At 39.8% G+C, this 19,181-nt stretch overlaps 1 protein-coding gene across 1 annotated transcript; it reads right to left on the bottom strand.

Annotated features, from left to right (window-relative positions):
* Nucleotides 1-16,229: 16,229 nt before the first annotated feature.
* Nucleotides 16,230-17,099, bottom strand: LOC123037278. Its single transcript, XM_044457341.1, has one exon. It carries the CDS (start codon nucleotides 17,097-17,099, stop codon nucleotides 16,230-16,232), a length of 870 nt encoding a protein of 289 aa, XP_044313276.1.
* Between the last annotated feature and the right edge of the window lie 2,082 nt (nucleotides 17,100-19,181).

Below are 19,181 nucleotides of genomic sequence, written 5' to 3'. Positions count from 1 at the left end.
CTGCGCCGGGCATCGGTGAGGTGGTCCGGTTGGTCACTACCTTTGATGTGGGAGCCTCCGGGTAGATGGCCTCCAATGCGGCAAAGCGTTCCCGGAGCGCCGGACTGTGGTTGGACCCTCCGATGAACGATGCAAGCCGGGGTCGCAGTTCGTCCACCTGGCGGTGGGTGTTCAAACCGAACTCCTTGAGGATAGCTTGGAGTTCGTCCTTCCCCCATGGCTCGGGTCGTGGATGCCTCGTCGGATTCGGAGAAGCTCCCCTCCTCGATCTGTCTGGCGGCTGACGAAGCGGGTTTTTGTTCGGCGTCCTCCGACGCTTTCTGTTCCCGGTTCGTTTTCATCGGTCGACCCGGGGAACGGTGTGGCTGGGTGCCCGCTGCTGTTGGGCCTCTGGGTGGGCGTCACGCGGATGCTGATGTGGGAGTGGCTGGGTCTCCCGACTAGCGGCTGGTGGTGGTGCAGGAGCGACTCTCCTGGCGGCGAGTGATCCGGGGTCCACGGTGAGCGGGGCGATTGTTTTCCTCGTCGCGGTGAGTGTTGTAGCTGGCACTGTAGATGGCGCTGCTGATGGGCGCAAGCCGGGCGGCGAAGCTGGCCTCCTCCGCTACTGATCGCTGGGCTGATCGCTAGGCTGCTCGGAGGGCGAGCGCTGCTGGGTAAGCGCTCGGGGTGTGGCGCTGCTGAGCTTTGGAGTCGCTCCTGATGTGAGCGGCCTCTGGGAGCGCTCTCGGTAAGTGGCGCAGGTGGCCCACTGGGATGCTCGTGATGAGCGTAGATTCCGGAGGGCCCTCAGCAGGTGGCGCTCAGGCGGCGGCGCGGCTGAACTCCGGGGTGCTCCTGATGTGAGCGGGCTGGGTCACCGCTCGGGGTGCTCATAGTAAGCGGCCCAGTTGCGGAGTAGATCGGCGTTGTCGTAAGTGGCAGTACAGATTCCCCTATTTACTCTTTAACTAGGCTTTTAAAACTTGAATGCTTCTAACCAAAAATTCGCACGGCTGGACATGGGTCGTTAAGCCATGCGGTTGATACTGAAAACCCAACTCCTACAGGATACCTAGGTCGTCCCTGAGTCGTCCCTGTTCGGGCGTCAAACTGTAAGGACTTTTCTTAGGCTGGGATAGACTTCAGTCCGGCCAGAGTCCTCTACAGTTAAATTTGTAGAAAAACACAGGAGACGAAACGGGACTGGGAGTTGCCGCCGGAATTTTGTTTATGGGATCACGTGGCTTGGGTCTCCACCTCTACGTAGCGTAGATCACTCGGAGGCGTAATGTCAACTGGCCGACACCAATTAGCACCCGGGTAGCTTTTCCGGCCTGGCAAGCCTTCGTATTGCACAGAGAAAGCCTCGGAAGCGCAATACGGGAACTTGTCTGACGCGGACGAGCACGCGTACAGCCTCGTCGTCCGTGCTGCGTAGAGAAAACGAACCTCGGAAACGCAACACGAAAACGGGGCCGCCACAAATTAACTCGAGAGGGATTTTCGACTGGGCCTGAGCGTGGAGCTTTTCCGGTCCGGCAAGCGTCCGTGTTGCACAGAGAAAGCCTCGAAAGCGCAATACAGGAACTTGTCCGACGTGAATGAGCACGCGTACAGCCTCGTCGTCCGTGTTGCGTAGAGAAAACGAACCTCAGAAACGCAACACGAAAACGGGGCCGCCACAAATTAACTCGAGAGGGATCTTCGACTGCGCCTGAGCGTGGGCGATCGGCGATAGCTTTTCCGATCCGGCAAGTGTCCGTGTTCCGCAGAGAAAGCCTCGGAAGCGCAATACGGCAACTTGTCCGACGTGAATAGGCACGCGGGCAGCTTTGGCGTCCGCGATGCGCAGAGAAAATAAAACCTCGGAAACGCAACTCAGAAACCTCACTGACCCGAAAGCCCCTCAGCGAAATGCACTAAATCTTATTAGCCTCTCCCTAACCTAAGCGTGAGCAGAAAAGGCTGGCGATAGTTTCCCGCGCTTTTCTCTATTCTGGTAAGCGTTCGTATTGCGTAGAGAAAATAAACCTCGGAAACGCAATACGAGAACTTGCCCGACCTGGAGTAGCACGTGGGTGGCTTTAGTGTCCGTGTTGCGTAGAGAAAATAAACCTCGGATACGCAATACGGTAACCTAGCCGACCCGAAAACACTCAGCGAAGTTCACTAAATTTTAGTAGCCAGGCTAGGGCTTTGAATTTCACAACTTTATGTTTATTTTATTCAGTATGTGGGTTTCTAGTCTCTGCTTCTTATCTTACTCTATGGCTCGGTATGGCGTTGCCGTCCGCGGGGTTCTCTGCTGCTGGTGTTGTCCTTGTGGTCTGAGCTGCTTGACTGCCGAAAAAGAATGAGGCCGATCTCCGTCGATCGTGTTCCACGTCGACACGCTTTTTCCCTTTACAGCACGCTTTTTTCTATTAACAGCACTAAGCTTGAAAAAAAAATCGGTTGCCCGCCTATTAAAAATAGTTAATTTTGATAAAAACGTTTGCCGTCGGCTTAAAAATGTAATTTTTTAACAAAAAACGTTTGCTCACCTCTTTAAAATCGTTTTTTCGAAAAAATAAACGATGCCCGTGTTTGCCCATGTCCTTAAATTTAAGAATTAAAAAAAAAATCGTTTGCCCACCTCTTAAAAATAGTTAATTTTGACAGAAACGTTTGCCCACGTCTTAAAAATGTATTTTATTAACAAAAAACGTTAGCCACGTTAATAATCGTTTTTTCGAAAAAAAGATGCCCATGCTTGCCCATCTCTTAAAATTTAAGAATTTACAAAAAAATCGTTTGCCCACCTCTTAAAAATAGTTAATTTTCACAAAAACGTTTGCTCAAGGCTTAAAAATGTAATTTTTTAACAAAAAACATTTGCTTACCCCTTAAAAATCGTTTTTCCGAAAAAATAAAAGATGCCCATGTTTACCCATCTCCTGAATTTTAAGAATTAAAAAAAAATCGTTTGCCCACCTCTTGAAAAAAGTTAATTTGGACAAAAACGTTTGCCCACGTCTTAAAAATGTAATTTATTAACAAAAAACGTTAGCCCCCCCTTAAAAATCGTTTTTTCGAAAAAATAAAAGATGCCCATGTTTGCCCATTTTCTGAAATTTAAGAGTTTATAAAAATAAATGTTTTCACACCTCTTAAGAATAGTTTATTTTGACAAAATCGCTTGCCGATGGCTTAAAAATGTAATTTAAAAATAAAAAGATAATTTTGACAAAAACTTTTGACGACGGCTTAAAATGTAATTTTTTAGCAAAAAACGTTTGCCCACCCCTTAAAAATCGTTTTTTCGAAAAAATAAAAGATGCCCATATTTTCCCATCTCCTGAATTTTAGGAATTAAAAAAAAATCGTTTGCCCACCTCTTAAAGTAGTTAATTTTGACAAAAACGTTTGCCGACGGCTTACAAATGTGATTTTTTAACAAAAAACGTTTGCCCACCCCATAAAAATAGTTTTTTCAAAAACATAAAAGATGCCCATGTTTGCCCATGTCCTTAAATTTAAGAATTTAAAAAATTTAATTTAAAAAAAAACGTTTGCCCACGTCTTAAAAATGTATTTTATTAACAAAAAACGTTAGCCCCCGTTAAAAATCGTTTTTTCGAAAAAAAGATGCCCATGTTTGCCCATCTCCTGAAATTTAAGAATTTAAAAAAAAATAGTTTGTCCACCTCTTAAAAATAGTTAATTTTGACAAAAACGTTTGCCGACGGCTTAAAAATGTCAATTTTTAAAAATAAAATGAAATGTAAGAATTAAAAATAAATGTAATTTATTAACAAAAAACGTATGCCCCCTTTAAAATCGTTTTTTCGAAAAAATACAAGATGTCCATGCTTGCCCATCTCCTGAAATTTAAGAATTTACAAAAAAATCGTTTGTCCACCTCTTAAAAATTGTTAGTTTTGACAAAAACGTTTGCCGACGGCTTAAAAATGTAATTTTTTAACAAAAATCGTTTTTTCGAAAAAATAAAAGATGCCCATGTTTGCCCATCTCCTGAAATTTAAGAATTTAAAAAAAATCGTTTGCCCACCTTTTCAAAATAGTTAATTTTGACAAAAACGTTTGCCCACGTCTTAAAAATGTAATTTATTAACAAAAACCGCTAGCCCCCCTTAAAAATCGTTTTTTCGGAAAAATAAAAGATGCCCATGTTTGCCCATTTTCTGAAATTTAAGAGTTTAAAAAAATAAATCGTTTGCCCACCTTTTAAAAATAGTTAATTTTGACAAAAATGTTTGTCGACGGCTTAAAAATTTAATTTTTTAACAAAAAACGTTTGCTCACCTCCTTAAAATCGTTTTTTCGAAAAAATAAACGATGCCCATGTTTCCCCATGTCCTGAAATTTAGGAATTAAAAAAAAAATCGTTTAATTTTGACAAAAACGTTTGCCCACGGCTTAAAAACGTAATTTTTAACAAAAAACGTTTGCCCACCCCTTAAAAATCCTGAAATTTAAGAATATAAAAAATAAATCGTGTGCTCACCTCCTAAAAATAGTTAATTTTGACAAAAACGTTTGCCGACGGCTTAAAAATGTAATTTTTTAACAAAAAACGTTTGCTCACCCCTTTAAAATCGTTTTTTCGAAAAAATAAACGATGCCCATGTTTGCCCATGTCCTTCAATTTAAGAATTAAAAAAAAATCGTTTGCCCACCTCTTAAAAATAGTTAATTTTGACAAAAACGTTTGCCCACGTCTTAAAAATGTATTTTATTAACAAAAAACGTTAGCCCCCCCCTTAAAAATCGATTTTTCGAAAAAATAAAAGATGCCCATGTTTGCCCATTTTCTGAAATTTAAGAGTTTAAAAAAATAAATGTTTTCACACCTCTTAAGAATAGTTTATTTTGACAAAAACGTTTGCCGATGGCTTAAAAATGTTATGTAAAAAAATGTTAATTTTGACAAAAACTTTTGACGACGGCTTAAAATGTAATTTTTTAACAAAAAACGTTTGCCCACCCCTTCAAAATAGTTTTTTCGAAAAAATAAAATGTGCCCATGTTTCCCCATCTCCTGAAATTTAGGAATTAAAAAAAAAATTGTTTAATTTTGACAAAAACGTTTTCCCACGGCTTAAAAAACGTTTGCGCACCCCTTAAAAATAGTTTTTTCGAAAAAATAAAAGAGTCCCATGTTTGCCCATCTCCTGAAATTCAAGAATTTAAAAAAAAAACGTTTGCCCACCTTTTAAAAATAGTTAATTTTGACAAAAACGTTTGCCGACGGCTTAAAAATGTAATTTTATTAAACATAAAATGATATGTAAGAATTTAAAAAAAAAATCGTTTGTCCACCTCTTAAAAATAGTTAATTTTGACATAATTTTGCACACCCCTTTAAAATAGTTTTTTCGAAAAAATAAAAGATGCCCATGTTTGCCCATGTCCTAAAATTTAAGAATTAAAAAAAAAATCGTTTGCCCACCTCTTAAGATTAGTTTATTTTGACAAAAACGTTTGCCGATGGCTTAAAAATGTAATTTAAAAATAAACGTTAATTTTGACAAAAACTTTTGACGACGGCTTAAAATGTAATTTTTTAACAAAAAAACGTTTGCCCACCCCTTTAAAATCGTTTTTTCGAAAAAATAAAAGATGCCCATGTTTCCCCATGTCCTGAAATTTAGGAATTAAAAAAAAAATCGTTTAATTTTGACAAAAACGTTTGCCCACGGCTTAAAAACGTAATTTTTAACAAAAAACGTTTGCTCACCCCTTAAAAATAGTTTTTTCGAAAAAATAAAAGATGCCCATGTTTGCCCATCTCCTGAAATTTAAGAATATAAAAAATAAATCGTGTGCTCGCCTCCTAAAAATAGTTAATTTTGACAAAAACGTTTGCCGACGGCTTAAAAATGTAATTTTTTAACAAAAAACGTTTGCTCACCCCTTTAAAATCGTTTTTTCGAAAAAATAAACGATGCCCATGTTTGCCCATGTCCTTAAATTTAAGAATTAAAAAAAAAATCGTTTGCCCACCTCTTAAAAATAGTTAATTTTGACAAAAACATTTGCTCACGGCTTAAAAATGTAATTTTTAACAAAAATCGTTTGCCATACCTCTTGAAAATAGTTAATTTTGACAAAAATGTTTGCCGACGTCTTAAAAATGTAATTTTTTAACAAAAAACGGTTGCCCACCCCTTAATAATGGTTTTTTCGAAAAAATAAAAGATGCCCATGTTTGCCCATCTCCTGAAATTTAAGAATATAAAAAATAAATCGTGTGCTCACCTCCTAAAAATAGTTAATTTTGACAAAAACGTTTGCCGACGGCTTAAAAATGTAATTTTTAACAAAAAACGTTTGCTCACCTCTTTAAAATCGTTTTTTCGAAAAAATAAACGATGCCCATGTTTGCCCATGTCCTTAAATTTAAGAATTAAAAAAAAATCGTTTGCCCACCTCTTAAAAATAGTTAATTTTGACAAGAACGTTTGCCGACGTCTTAAAAATGTAATTTTTTTACAAAAACGTTTGCCAACCCCTTAAAAATCGTTTTTTCGAAAAAATAAAAGATGCCCATATTTTCCCATCTCCTGAATTTTAGGAATTAAAAAAAATCGTTTGCCCACCTCTTAAAGTAGTTAATTTTGACAAAAACGTTTGCCGACGGCTTACAAATGTAATTTTTTAACAAAAAACGTTTGCCCACCCCATAAAAATAGTTTTTTCAAAAACATAAAAGATGCCCATGTTTGCCCATGTCCTTAAATTTAAGAATTTAAAAAAAATCGTTTGCCCACCTCTTAAAAATAGTTAATTTTGACAAAAACGTTTGCCCACGTCTTAAGAATGTATTTTATTAACAAAAAACGTTAGCCCCCGTTAAAAATCGTTTTTTCGAAAAAAAAATGCCCATGTTTGCCCATCTCCTGAAATTTAAGAATTTAAAAAAAAATAGTTTGTCCACCTCTTAAAAATAGTTAATTTTGACAAAAACGTTTGCCGACGGCTTAAAAATGTCAATTTTTAAAAATAAAATGAAATGTAAGAATTAAAAATAAATGTAATTTATTAACAAAAAACGTATGCCCCCTTTAAAATCGTTTTTTCGAAAAAATAAAAGATGTCCATGCTTGCCCATCTCCTGAAATTTAAGAATTTACAAAAAAATCGTTTGTCCACCTCTTAAAAATAGTTAGTTTTGACAAAAACGTTTGCCGACGGCTTAAAAATGTAATTTTTTAACAAAAACCATTTGCCCACCCCTTAAAAATCGTTTTTTCGAAAAAATAAAAGATGCCCATGTTTGCCCATCTCCTGAAATTTAAGAATTTAAAAAAAATCGTTTGCCCACCTCTTCAAAATAGTTAATTTTGACAAAAACGTTTGCCCACGTCTTAAAAATGTAATTTATTAACAAAAACCGCTAGCCCCCTTAAAAATCGTTTTTTCGGAAAAATAAAAGATGCCCATGTTTGCCCATTTTCTGAAATTTAAGAGTTTAAAAAAATAAATCGTTTGCCCACCTTTTAAAAATAGTTAATTTTGACAAAAATGTTTGTCGACGGCTTAAAAATTTAATTTTTTAACAAAAAACGTTTGCTCACCTCCTTAAAATCGTTTTTTCGAAAAAATAAACGATGCCCATGTTTCCCCATGTCCTAAAATTTAGGAATTAAAAAAAAATCGTTTAATTTTGACAAAAACGTTTGCCCACGGCTTAAAAAACGTAATTTTTAACAAAAAACGTTTGCCCACCCCTTAAAAATAGTTTTTTCGAAAAAATAAAAGATGCCCATGTTTGCCCATCTCCTGAAATTTAAGAATATAAAAAATAAATCGTGTGCTCACCTCCTAAAAATAGTTAATTTTGACAAAAACGTTTGCCGACGGCTTAAAAATGTAATTTTTTAACAAAAAACGTTTGCTCACCCCTTTAAAATCGTTTTTTCGAAAAAATAAACGATGCCCATGTTTGCCCATGTCCTTCAATTTAAGAATTAAAAAAAAATCGTTTGCCCACCTCTTAAAAATAGTTAATTTTGACAAAAACATTTGCCCACGTCTTAAAAATGTATTTTATTAACAAAAAACGTTAGCCCCCCCCTTAAAAATCGATTTTTCGAAAAAATAAAAGATGCCCATGTTTGCCCATTTTCTGAAAGTTAAGAGTTTAAAAAAATAAATGTTTTCACACCTCTTAAGAATAGTTTATTTTGACAAAAACGTTTGCCGATGGCTTAAAAATGTTATGTAAAAAAAAATGTTAATTTTGACAAAAACTTTTGACGACGGCTTAAAATGTAATTTTTTAACAAAAAACGTTTGCCCACCCCTTCAAAATAGTTTTTTCGAAAAAATAAAATGTGCCCATGTTTCCCCATCTCCTGAAATTTAGGAATTAAAAAAAAAAATTGTTTAATTTTGACAAAAACGTTTGCCCACGGCTTAAAAAACGTTTGCGCACCCCTTAAAAATAGTTTTTTCGAAAAAATAAAAGAGTCCCATGTTTGCCCATCTCCTGAAATTCAAGAATTAAAAAAAAAAAACGTTTGCCCACCTGTTAAAAATAGTTAATTTTGACAAAAACGTTTGCCGACGGCTTAAAAATGTAATTTTATTAAAAATAAAATGATATGTAAGAATTTAAAAAAAAAATCGTTTGTCCACCTCTTAAAAATAGTTAATTTTGACATAATTTTGCACACCCCTTTAAAATAGTTTTTTCGAAAAAATAAAAGATGCCCATGTTTGCCCATGTCCTAAAATTTAAGAATTAAAAAAAAATCGTTTGCCCACCTCTTAAGAATAGTTTATTTTGACAAAAACGTTTGCCGATGGCTTAAAAATGTAATTTAAAAAAACGTTAATTTTGACAAAAACTTTTGACGACGGCTTAAAATGTAATTTTTTAACAAAAAAACGTTTGCCCACCCCTTTAAAATCGTTTTTTCGAAAAAATAAAAGATGCCCATGTTTCCCCATGTCCTGAAATTTAGGAATTAAAAAAAAAATCGTTTAATTTTGACAAAAACGTTTGCCCACGGCTTAAAAACGTAATTTTTAACAAAAAACGGTTGCCCACCCCTTAATAATGGTTTTTTCGAAAAAATAAAAGATGCCCATGTTTGCCCATCTCCTGAAATTTAAGAATATAAAAAATAAATCGTGTGCTCACCTCCTAAAAATAGTTAATTTTGACAAAAACGTTTGCCGACGGCTTAAAAATGTAATTTTTAACAAAAAACGTTTGCTCACCTCTTTAAAATCGTTTTTTCGAAAAAATAAACGATGCCCATGTTTGCCCATGTCCTTAAATTTAAGAATTAAAAAAAAATCGTTTGCCCACCTCTTAAAAATAGTTAATTTTGACAAGAACGTTTGCCGACGTCTTAAAAATGTAATTTTTTTACAAAAACGTTTGCCAACCCCTTAAAAATCGATTTTCCGAAAAATAAAACATGCCCAACAAGAAAGAACGCTATAGTCGGGTGCCCCGACTATCAGATACCCGTTACTCAGGTAAAGGGAGTGCGAGGGAGATGGAGATAGAAACTTTGATCACGCATAACTTTTTAACGAATAGTCCGATTTGAAAAATTTCTTTTACATTTCGGTAGGTATTGATAAACACAATAAAACTGCATTTTTACTTTTCCGAAATATTTAAATTTTTAACATCGTATATAACCGATTGTGGGCGTTAAAGGGGGCGTGGCACCTTTTTGAAACAAACTTGCGCTGCGTAGGAACTCCTAGAATCTGCATGCAAAATGCCAATCTTCTAGCTTTTATAGTTTCCGAGATCTCAGCGTTCATACGGACGGACAGACAGACGGACAGACGGACAGACGGACATGGCTAGATCGACTCGGCTAGTGATCCTGAACAAGAATATATATACTTTATAGGGTCGGAAACGCTTCCTTCTAGCTGTTACATACTTTTGCACGAATACAATATACCCTTTTACTCTACGAGTAACGGGTATAATGACAGAGTTTTGTGGACTGAGCGGCAAAGGTTTGTTTAAGACCAGAGACTTGGACCTGGATAGTCTTGAATGGAAGTTTGACGAGGTTGAAAACTCTCCGTAGTAAAGGTTGCCTCGGAACCAGAGTCTATCAGGGTTCGCGCCTGGAAATTGCACCCTAGATGGCAAATGTTAATGAGAGCTGTGCCTAGAAGGACGGCTCTTGAGCCGGAAGCGAAGCACACTTGCACATCAGAGTTTGTCCACCTCTTAAAAATAGTTAATTTTGACATAATTTTGCACACCCCTTTAAAATAGTTTTTTCGAAAAAATAAAAGATGCCCATGTTTGCCCATGTCCTAAAATTTAAGAATTAAAAAAAAAATCGTTTGCCCACCTCTTAAGAATAGTTTATTTTGACAAAAACGTTTGCCGATGGCTTAAAAATGTAATTAAAAAAAAAACGTTAATTTTGACAAAAACTTTTGACGACGGCTTAAAATGTAATTTTTTAAAAAAAAAACGTTTGCCCACCCCTTTAAAATCGTTTTTTCGAAAAAATAAAAGATGCCCATGTTTCCCCATGTCCTGAAATTTAGGAATTAAAAAAAAAATCGTTTAATTTTGACAAAAACGTTTGCCCACGGCTTAAAAACGTAATTTTTAACAAAAAACGGTTGCCCCTTAATAATGGTTTTTTCGAAAAAATAAAAGATGCCCATGTTTGCCCATCTCCTGAAATTTAAGAATATAAAAAATAAATCGTGTGCTCACCTCCTAAAAATAGTTAATTTTGACAAAAACGTTTGCCGACGGCTTAAAAATGTAATTTTTAACAAAAAACGTTTGCTCACCTCTTTAAAATCGTTTTTTCGAAAAAATAAACGATGCCCATGTTTGCCCATGTCCTTAAATTTAAGAATTAAAAAAAAATCGTTTGCCCACCTCTTAAAAATAGTTAATTTTGACAAGAACGTTTGCCGACGTCTTAAAAATGTAATTTTTTTACAAAAACGTTTGCCAACCCCTTAAAAATCGATTTTCCGAAAAATAAAACATGCCCATGTTTGCCCATCTCCTAAAATTTAAGAATTGTAAAAAAAATCCTTTGCACACCTCTTAAAAATAGTCAATTTTGACAAAAACGTTTTAAGGGGTGGGCAAACAATTTTTTCTGCAGGTAAATATGATCAAAACTTAAAAGTCGAATATTTTCAAAAGTATTAATATTTTCAAAATTCTTAAAGTTTGGCAAACGTGGGCAAACGATTCTCTTGCGATTAAAAAAAAAAATGGAAAAAGTCAACTTTTATGTTTTTGAAAATGTTCGAAAATTTTCGAAGATTCCATATTTTCAAAACTAAAGATGGGCAAAAAAAAATTAAAAATTGGGCAAACATGGGCAAAAAATGGGCAAAGTTTTAGTCGACCCAACTTCTTTGAGCTAGCCCGGCCCCATCACGCTCGGATACATATCCGCGCCCAGGATGATGGCGATCGTCGCTGGGAGATAGAACCGCTCGTCAGCCAGCATGATGTCCCGGAAGTGGGTTCGTCCCGCGTCGCTCAGCTCTTGGATTTGAATGCGGATGCGCACGTGAGGCTCTATTTTAAAGATGACGTCGAGCCGGACAGCGCTGTCGACCTTGGACCCCACGGTTGCCGAACAAATCTGTTCGCCTCTCACGTTGGTAGTCGGCAAGCGGAAACTCGACGCTAGCGAGGCGTCGATGGACGAGTCGATGATCACCGCAGTGTCGAAGACTCGAGTCACTCAGACGGATGGACCGACGACATTTCCGAAGCGGATGGATGCCGCTACAGACTCGACAACTGTAGGATTGCATACCTCGAGCTCGTCTGTGTTCCAATGCGATGGCGCTGGGCAGACGTGGAGACATCGTGTGAGATCTAATTGGCGAAATAGGACAAGAAAGTCGCGTGGAGAAAGCGGACACATTGTCGGTTGTCGCTTGATATAGGGGCCTATCAACACCAATCCAAAAATGGTTTCCTGGCCGAGAAGTGAACCGCAAATTTTGGCCCTGGAGTTGCCGAGGAGGATAGACGGAAGAATGTCGAGCTCTCGAAGAACTTGGTGTCCCCAAGGGGGATGTCAGGAATTCCCTTAAGAAAATCTCGAGGGACTGAAGTTTCTAAATGCAGCCCGGGTCTGGAAGGCGATCGAATATAAAAACAAGAAAGAACGCTATAGTCGGGTGCCCCGACTATCAGATACCCGTTACTCAGGTAAAGGGAGTGCGAGGGAGATGGAGATAGAAACTTTGATCACGCATAACTTTTTAACGAATAGTCCGATTTGAAAAATTTCTTTTACATTTCGGTAGGTATTGATAAACACAATAAAACTGCATTTTTACTTTTCCGAAATATTTAAATTTTTAACATCGTATATAACCGATTGTGGGCGTTAAAGGGGGCGTGGCACCTTTTTGAAACAAACTTGCGCTGCGTAGGAACTCCTAGAATCTGCATGCAAAATGCCAATCTTCTAGCTTTTATAGTTTCCGAGATCTCAGCGTTCATACGGACGGACAGACAGACGGACAGACGGACAGACGGACATGGCTAGATCGACTCGGCTAGTGATCCTGAACAAGAATATATATACTTTATAGGGTCGGAAACGCTTCCTTCTAGCTGTTACATACTTTTGCACGAATACAATATACCCTTTTACTCTACGAGTAACGGGTATAATGACAGAGTTTTGTGGACTGAGCGGCAAAGGTTTGTTTAAGACCAGAGACTTGGACCTGGATAGTCTTGAATGGAAGTTTGACGAGGTTGAAAACTCTCCGTAGTAAAGGTTGCCTCGGAACCAGAGTCTATCAGGGTTCGCGCCTGGAAATTGCACCCTAGATGGCAAATGTTAATGAGAGCTGTGCCTAGAAGGACGGCTCTTGAGCCGGAAGCGAAGCACACTTGCACATCAGAGTGATCCTCCGTGCCGCTCGTGCCTCTTGTAGTAGGCGCGGGTCGAGACCTGGCTAGCGCAGACGGACTTGGAGCGGCCGAGAATGGATTACCGCGGTGCAGGAGGGTGTGATGACGGCTGTGGCATGTGAAGCAGCTAAAGGCGCTAGTGCAATCCCGTTGCAGGTGCCCTCGTGCAAAACAGTTCATCGATAGCGTCCAGAGTACGATGACGCTCTGTCAAGAACGAGTCTAACTCATTCCATGTTGCAATTTCAGCCTTGTTGTGAATGGACTGCTCCCACATCGAAAGCGTGATTTTGGGAAGCTTTAAAGTCTCGACTTGAATAGAGGACATCTCTAAGGCTGTCAGGCAACTTTGGATTGTGCATTGCAGCTTTTTCAGAGCGGCTCCGGACTCTTGGGGTGAAGATCTCTGAAGGCCAACGCAGGTAATCACCAGTGAAAACTTCGGTGTCCACTGGTGGCAAACGACAGACCGTAGACGGGGGTGTTGGAACACTGACAGAAGCCTGAGTGGGCTGGGAGGCGGCCTTGTCCTTTATATCCTGAAGCTGGACCAAACATCTCGAATAGACGGAGTAGCAGTAACTGTACTTGGATTCAAGAACTTTCGAGATGGCCGTTTTGTCCGATAAAATTAATGATTTTAGGCTTGGCAACGAGTCGGTAGTAGAAATAATGTGGTATAGTCTATTATAATCGTTACACAGTACTCTAAACGGTTCATGCATATCAAAGTTAGATCTACAAATATTTAATGTAAGAGGAACATAGTTCCTGGTAATTCTATTAGGCACGGAGAAGCTTATGCCAAGGTCATCAACATGCGTAATTCTAGACAACGCGCAACCACCCAGCGTATACGTTGCATATTGTGGGTTCACCCGAAAAATTGTAATTATAAATTAATAATATTTATAATAAAATAAAAATTATAGTTATAAATAATTATTTTCGAACGGAGTCGGAACGGTGGAATTATAAGCTTTGGCTCGGGAGAAATGTTCACTGGGTTATGCCGTCGGCAGCGCAGTGCATGCGTGAGGGACCCGAGAGAGAGAGAAGAAAAAACGAGGACGTTAGCTAACTTCGGAAAGCCGAAGTTATAATACCCTTGCAGAAAGTAAAAAAGTAGCGAAAGGAATAAGGTATACATAAGTATACTAGATTTGCATTGTTTCATGTCAATTGCTTTTATACTGCAAAAATGTCATATAAAAATAGAAAAAAAGGGATACTTTCGCAGCCTTTAACAATTTTTCCTACGGAAGCTATAAGAAATAGACGTCTGATCGTCAAGCGCTTTTACCCTAATTAAGATATGCGTAAATAAATAAGACTTTGAAAAATTTATGTCAGTAGCTTACACACTGCGCGAAATATTCTAAAAACATCAAATTTTGACCGATTTCACTGTATTGGTCCTATGGGAGCTATAGGATATAGACGTCCGATCAGAACGCGCTTTTACCTTGATGAAGGAATGCATAAAAAAATACGATTTGGAAAGATTCATGTCAATAGCATTTACACTGCGCGAAATATAATCAATTCTTGCAAGATAGATCCGATTGTTTCTATGGGAGATATAGGATATAGACGTCCGATCGGGGCGATTTTCAAACTTGATCTGCGTACACATGTATTAGGACGAGTGTGAAAGTTTCAGATCGCTAGCTTTTATACTGAGCTCGCAAACGGTATTGAAACAGACGGACGGACGGACAAACGGACAGACGGGTCGGAAACGTTTCCTTCATTGCGTTACAAAATTCTGACCAAAATTATAATACCCTCTGCAATGGTATAAAAACAGCAACAGTAACAGCACGGCCGCTGCGGCGGTTAATGCAGCAATTTGGAACAAAAACAATCGCGGTCGCACCCGTGTGGATTTTAATTTATTTTATTTTCTTTAATTTTTCTTAATGTTGCTATTTTGTCTCGCTTTCGGTTCCTTTGGCTTCGTATTGACTGTGCGTAGGTTAGTTCCTGTATGTGGAGGCAGAAAATATATATGTTAATGTGGGATGAGCATGCACAATATGTATGTGTGAGGGTATGTGTTGGATGCTGCTCTTTGTCATACAGGGCAAACCCGATAAGTGGGCTGTAGTTGTGATAGCATACAAAACATTTATGGATGCAGAAAATATATTTATGTAGATATAGGAATGCATTCGTTTATGGATATGTGTAAGTGTATTGGTACAGTAGAGCGTCGAGGAGTGGACTGTATTTGAAGTGACGGAACAGATAAAATTATGTGGGAGAAAAAAAACACAAGACAAAAAAATATCGCGACAGCGGCGGACTGTTCGGCGAACAGAGAAACTCCCGAAATTAGTTCACACCGAGTTGCTGATATTAGTTATGCCGTTTTATTTTCCACCACACAATTTCACTTTTGTCGTATTTCTTTTTTCTCGGAGGCGGAATTCCACTGAACTATGTGCACAAGTTGGCACGCGCGTGTGTGGTTATGTCTGGATGCACATAGGCCTTGAAAGTTGGCAAGTTGGTGTACATCGGAACAAAAAAAAACGGCAAGGAGTATGGCGCTCACCCAAAGCGGAGACGGATAGAAAATTTGTTGAAATTTGAAGAAATATAAATTTTTCGACTGCCGTTGTGTCGGGAAAACTCGGACTTGAAGTTGACACAAGCAAATTGATCTTGCAGCAGTGTGAACGAAGTTCAATGTTCGAACCACTGCTGAAGACCGGCAGCGAGAGGGAGACGGAAATACTCGTACTTATTTTTTTTTGTTGCGGAACTGTTGGAAGAATGGTGGAAGGATATCCGTATCCGGCTCGAAGGACCAAATGTTGTAGGGGGCGATCCTGCCACAAAAAAAAAGACTCCTAGAAGGCACAAAAAATTGCCACCGCGCAAACGTAAATTTGGATGAAAATGAAGTCGGAGGCGTCGTGGTAATTCATTGTGTGGTCTTTATTCGGCTGCATACATGAGACTAAACATAAACATAAAACCGCGCTTCCGCCCGCTTTACTCAGCTGAAGCGAGAGCGGGAGATCGGCAGCAGCCGACCGAGGAGTTCGGATCCGGGTTTCGACGTTGTGAGAAGCGAGCGAGGGAGCGTAAGAGGGGCGAGAGCGAAAGCTCGGAGAGCAAGTGAGCAACGGCAATGCAGTGGGCCACTGACCTAAGCAATTACCAATGTCCACTAAAATATTTAATTGTCAATACGTTTTCTACAGATATTGATTGTTATTGAATTAACACTATTGTGAATAAATTAAATACAAATTTATTTGTTAGCAACTTTTTTGTTAATTTGGTACTGTTTTGGTACTGCTTCCGTCCGCTGTGCGGGTTCTTAACCTAGACCGCCACAGAACTCCCTCCCTAGTGACGACGTCACGATGTTATGAATTGGACTCTTCGCCTCTCGTAGGTCCGTGGTTTTCCATAGCTTTTTAGGTTGGAAGTTCAGTTGAGCATCGCTTCTAAGAATGAAAGCGGGTTTTATTCTGTCCACAGACACTGCTACTTCTTTTCCGTTGACATTTAACGTAAAGATTCGGTCATTATTGCGATGTACAACTTCAAATGGGCCAGTGTATGGTGGCTCTAAAGGCTGTTTGACGGCATCGGTGCGAATGAATACGTGCGAGCATTTGTCTATTCCTTTAAGACGAAACATTTTTTGGTTGCTATAGTGTGCAGCTGGAGTTGGACGTATTTTTCGCATCTGTTCGCGAAAACTACTAATAAAAGTAGCAGGATCTGGGCTTGCATCTATGTCTTCGAAGAATTCGTTTGGCAAGCGTACCGACGTACACATCATCGCAGCCTTAAAAGACCTGTGCCATCTTTCGACCATGCCGTTTGACTGTAGTTGATACGCAGTCGTATGGATGTGTTCACTTCCCATAAGTTGAGCCAGTTCCTTGAAGAGCGCAGACTCAAACTGAGTGCCTTGATCGGTCGTTATGGTTTTAGGTGTTCCAAAACGCGCAACCCATTGTGACCAAAAAGCGTTGGCCACCGTCTCGGCAGTGATGTTTGTGAGAGGAATAGCTTCGGGCCAACGGGTGAATCTGTCTATCATGGTGAGACAGTACCAAAAGTCTTGATGAAACGGCATGATGACGATGTCCAGATGCACGTGATTGAATCTGTCGTTGGGAACTATGATCTTCTCTGGAGTCAGATTATTGTGCCGGTTGATTTTAGCACGTTGCATAGCAGACAGGTCCTGCTCTATTCAATAATATTTTTCCGCATTGCCGGCCATATAAATTTTTGCTTTATTTGTTGCAGCGTCGATCTTCCGCTCGGGTGCGAAAGGCTGTGGAAAAAAGAGAAAATTTTGTTGCGAAGAGTAGTGGGTACGTACGGCCGAACTGTGTTCTTTGAAACGTCACAATACAGCATAACATTTTCATCGTAACGGATTTTCTGCAGTCGGAGAGAAGTGCTCCCTTGCAGTAAGTTCGGCAGTTCGGAATCAACTGACTGTGCTTCCTGGATTTCCTGTAGAGTGACCGACACTGGCATGTTGATTGCGCAGAGCCTAGAGAAAGCATCTGCGACTGTGTTTTCAGCTCCTTTGGCGTGAACGATTTCGGTCGTTAACTGGGAAATGTAGCCCAGATGACGGAGTTGCCCTGGTGACGCCTTTTCAGGCCATTGCCTAAAAGCGTAAACGAGAGGATTGTGGTCCGTTTTGATGCAAAATATGCGACCCTCGAGGCAATGCTTGAAGTATTTTATGGCTTCATAAATCGAGAGCAATTCCCGATCGTAAGTGCTGTAGTTTTTCTCAGTGTCCGTGAGTTTTTTTGAGAAAAAACCAAGTGGTTGCTTATGGTCGTCGATTACCTGTTCTAGTGCACCACCTATCGCGACATCAGAAGCATCACATACCAGGACCAGTTGTGCAGTTGGACTCGGTTGAGCCAACAGTACCGCTTCTGTGACACTTTTCTTGCATGCCTCATAGGCGGCGATATGATCTGGAGTCCATTCGACCTGGCGCTGTTCGTTTTTCTTGACGTTCCTCAGGGGCTGTGAAAGAGGTGCGTGGATGTGTGACGAACGGGGCAGGCACCTTCGATAATAGTTGATGATGCCGAGGAATCGTCCAAGCTCGCAGATGGTAGAGGGCCTCACATAGTTTTGAATAGTTTCTACACGATGACTTGGAGGTTTGATTTCGTGCTCATTGATGATGTAGCTCAGAAACTGCACCTCGACCTGGGCCAGCTGATATTTGCTAAGGTTAATGCTGAGTCCATGGCTACGAAGGATCTCCAAGGCGGACGAAGATGCTTCTCGTGTTCCTCAGGTGTTTTGGACATGATCAAGATATCGTCTATATAGCATTAAACGAAATCAACGCCACGAAAAGTATTGTCGATAAATCTTTGGAAGGTTTGCGTACCATTCTTTAGACCAAACGGCATAAGTCGATAAGTCCAAACGGAGTGCAAACGGCGGTTTTAGGGATATTACACTCAGCCATAGGAATCTGATAGTACGCCTTCACCAGATCGAGTGTAGAAAATATTTTTTTACCGTGTAGCTGCTCCGAGAAGTCGTGGATGTGAGCAATTGGATAACAGTCAGGTACCGTTATAGCATTGAGCTTGCGATAGTCCCCGCAAGAACGCCAACCACCATCCTTTTTGCTGGCCATATGTAATGGGCTTGATCATTAGCTCTTGGAAGGGCGACAAATGCCTTCATTGATCAAAAAGTTTATCTCTGCTTTCGCGGTGATTAGTTTCTCACCAGACAGACGGCGTGGCCGATCGGATATTGGACTTCCCGTGGTTTCGATGTAGTGTTTTACATCGTGCCGGGTGCTTGTCCTATGTGCTGGTATGGTGACGTCCACGAATTCCTGCAGTAGGCTTTGAAATCCATATTTACCATTAATGGTCGACACAGAGTGATGTTTCGCGTTCGAAAGCAAAGCCGGGCTCGACAAGTTGGTGTTTGCATCAATTAGTTTTTTGCCTTTAACGTCGACGAGCAGGTTGAAATGGGACAAGAAATCGGCGCCTATGATAGCTAACTCGATGTCAGCTACGATGAAAGGCCAAGTCCAAAGTTGAGGTCAACCACCACGCTGCCGTAGGTGTGGATGACAGTTCCATTTGCTGCATTCAATGTGAGATCGCTTTGTTTGACGTTTTGCGTAGCTCGTGAGCGAGGCATGACTGAGACCACAGAACCCGAGTCTATGAGGAATCTGCGGTGTGAGTTGCGATCGGTAATGTGAAGACGGATTTCTGTGAACTTGTTAGGTTGGACTGGATGT

This window comes from Drosophila rhopaloa, unplaced genomic scaffold (genome assembly GCF_018152115.1).
Source record: "Drosophila rhopaloa isolate 14029-0021.01 unplaced genomic scaffold, ASM1815211v1 contig_155, whole genome shotgun sequence".
In the NCBI taxonomy this organism is placed as follows: domain Eukaryota; kingdom Metazoa; phylum Arthropoda; class Insecta; order Diptera; family Drosophilidae; genus Drosophila; species Drosophila rhopaloa.
Note: the sequence above shows the minus strand (reverse complement) of the source record. Positions and strands in the feature narration are given on the sequence as shown.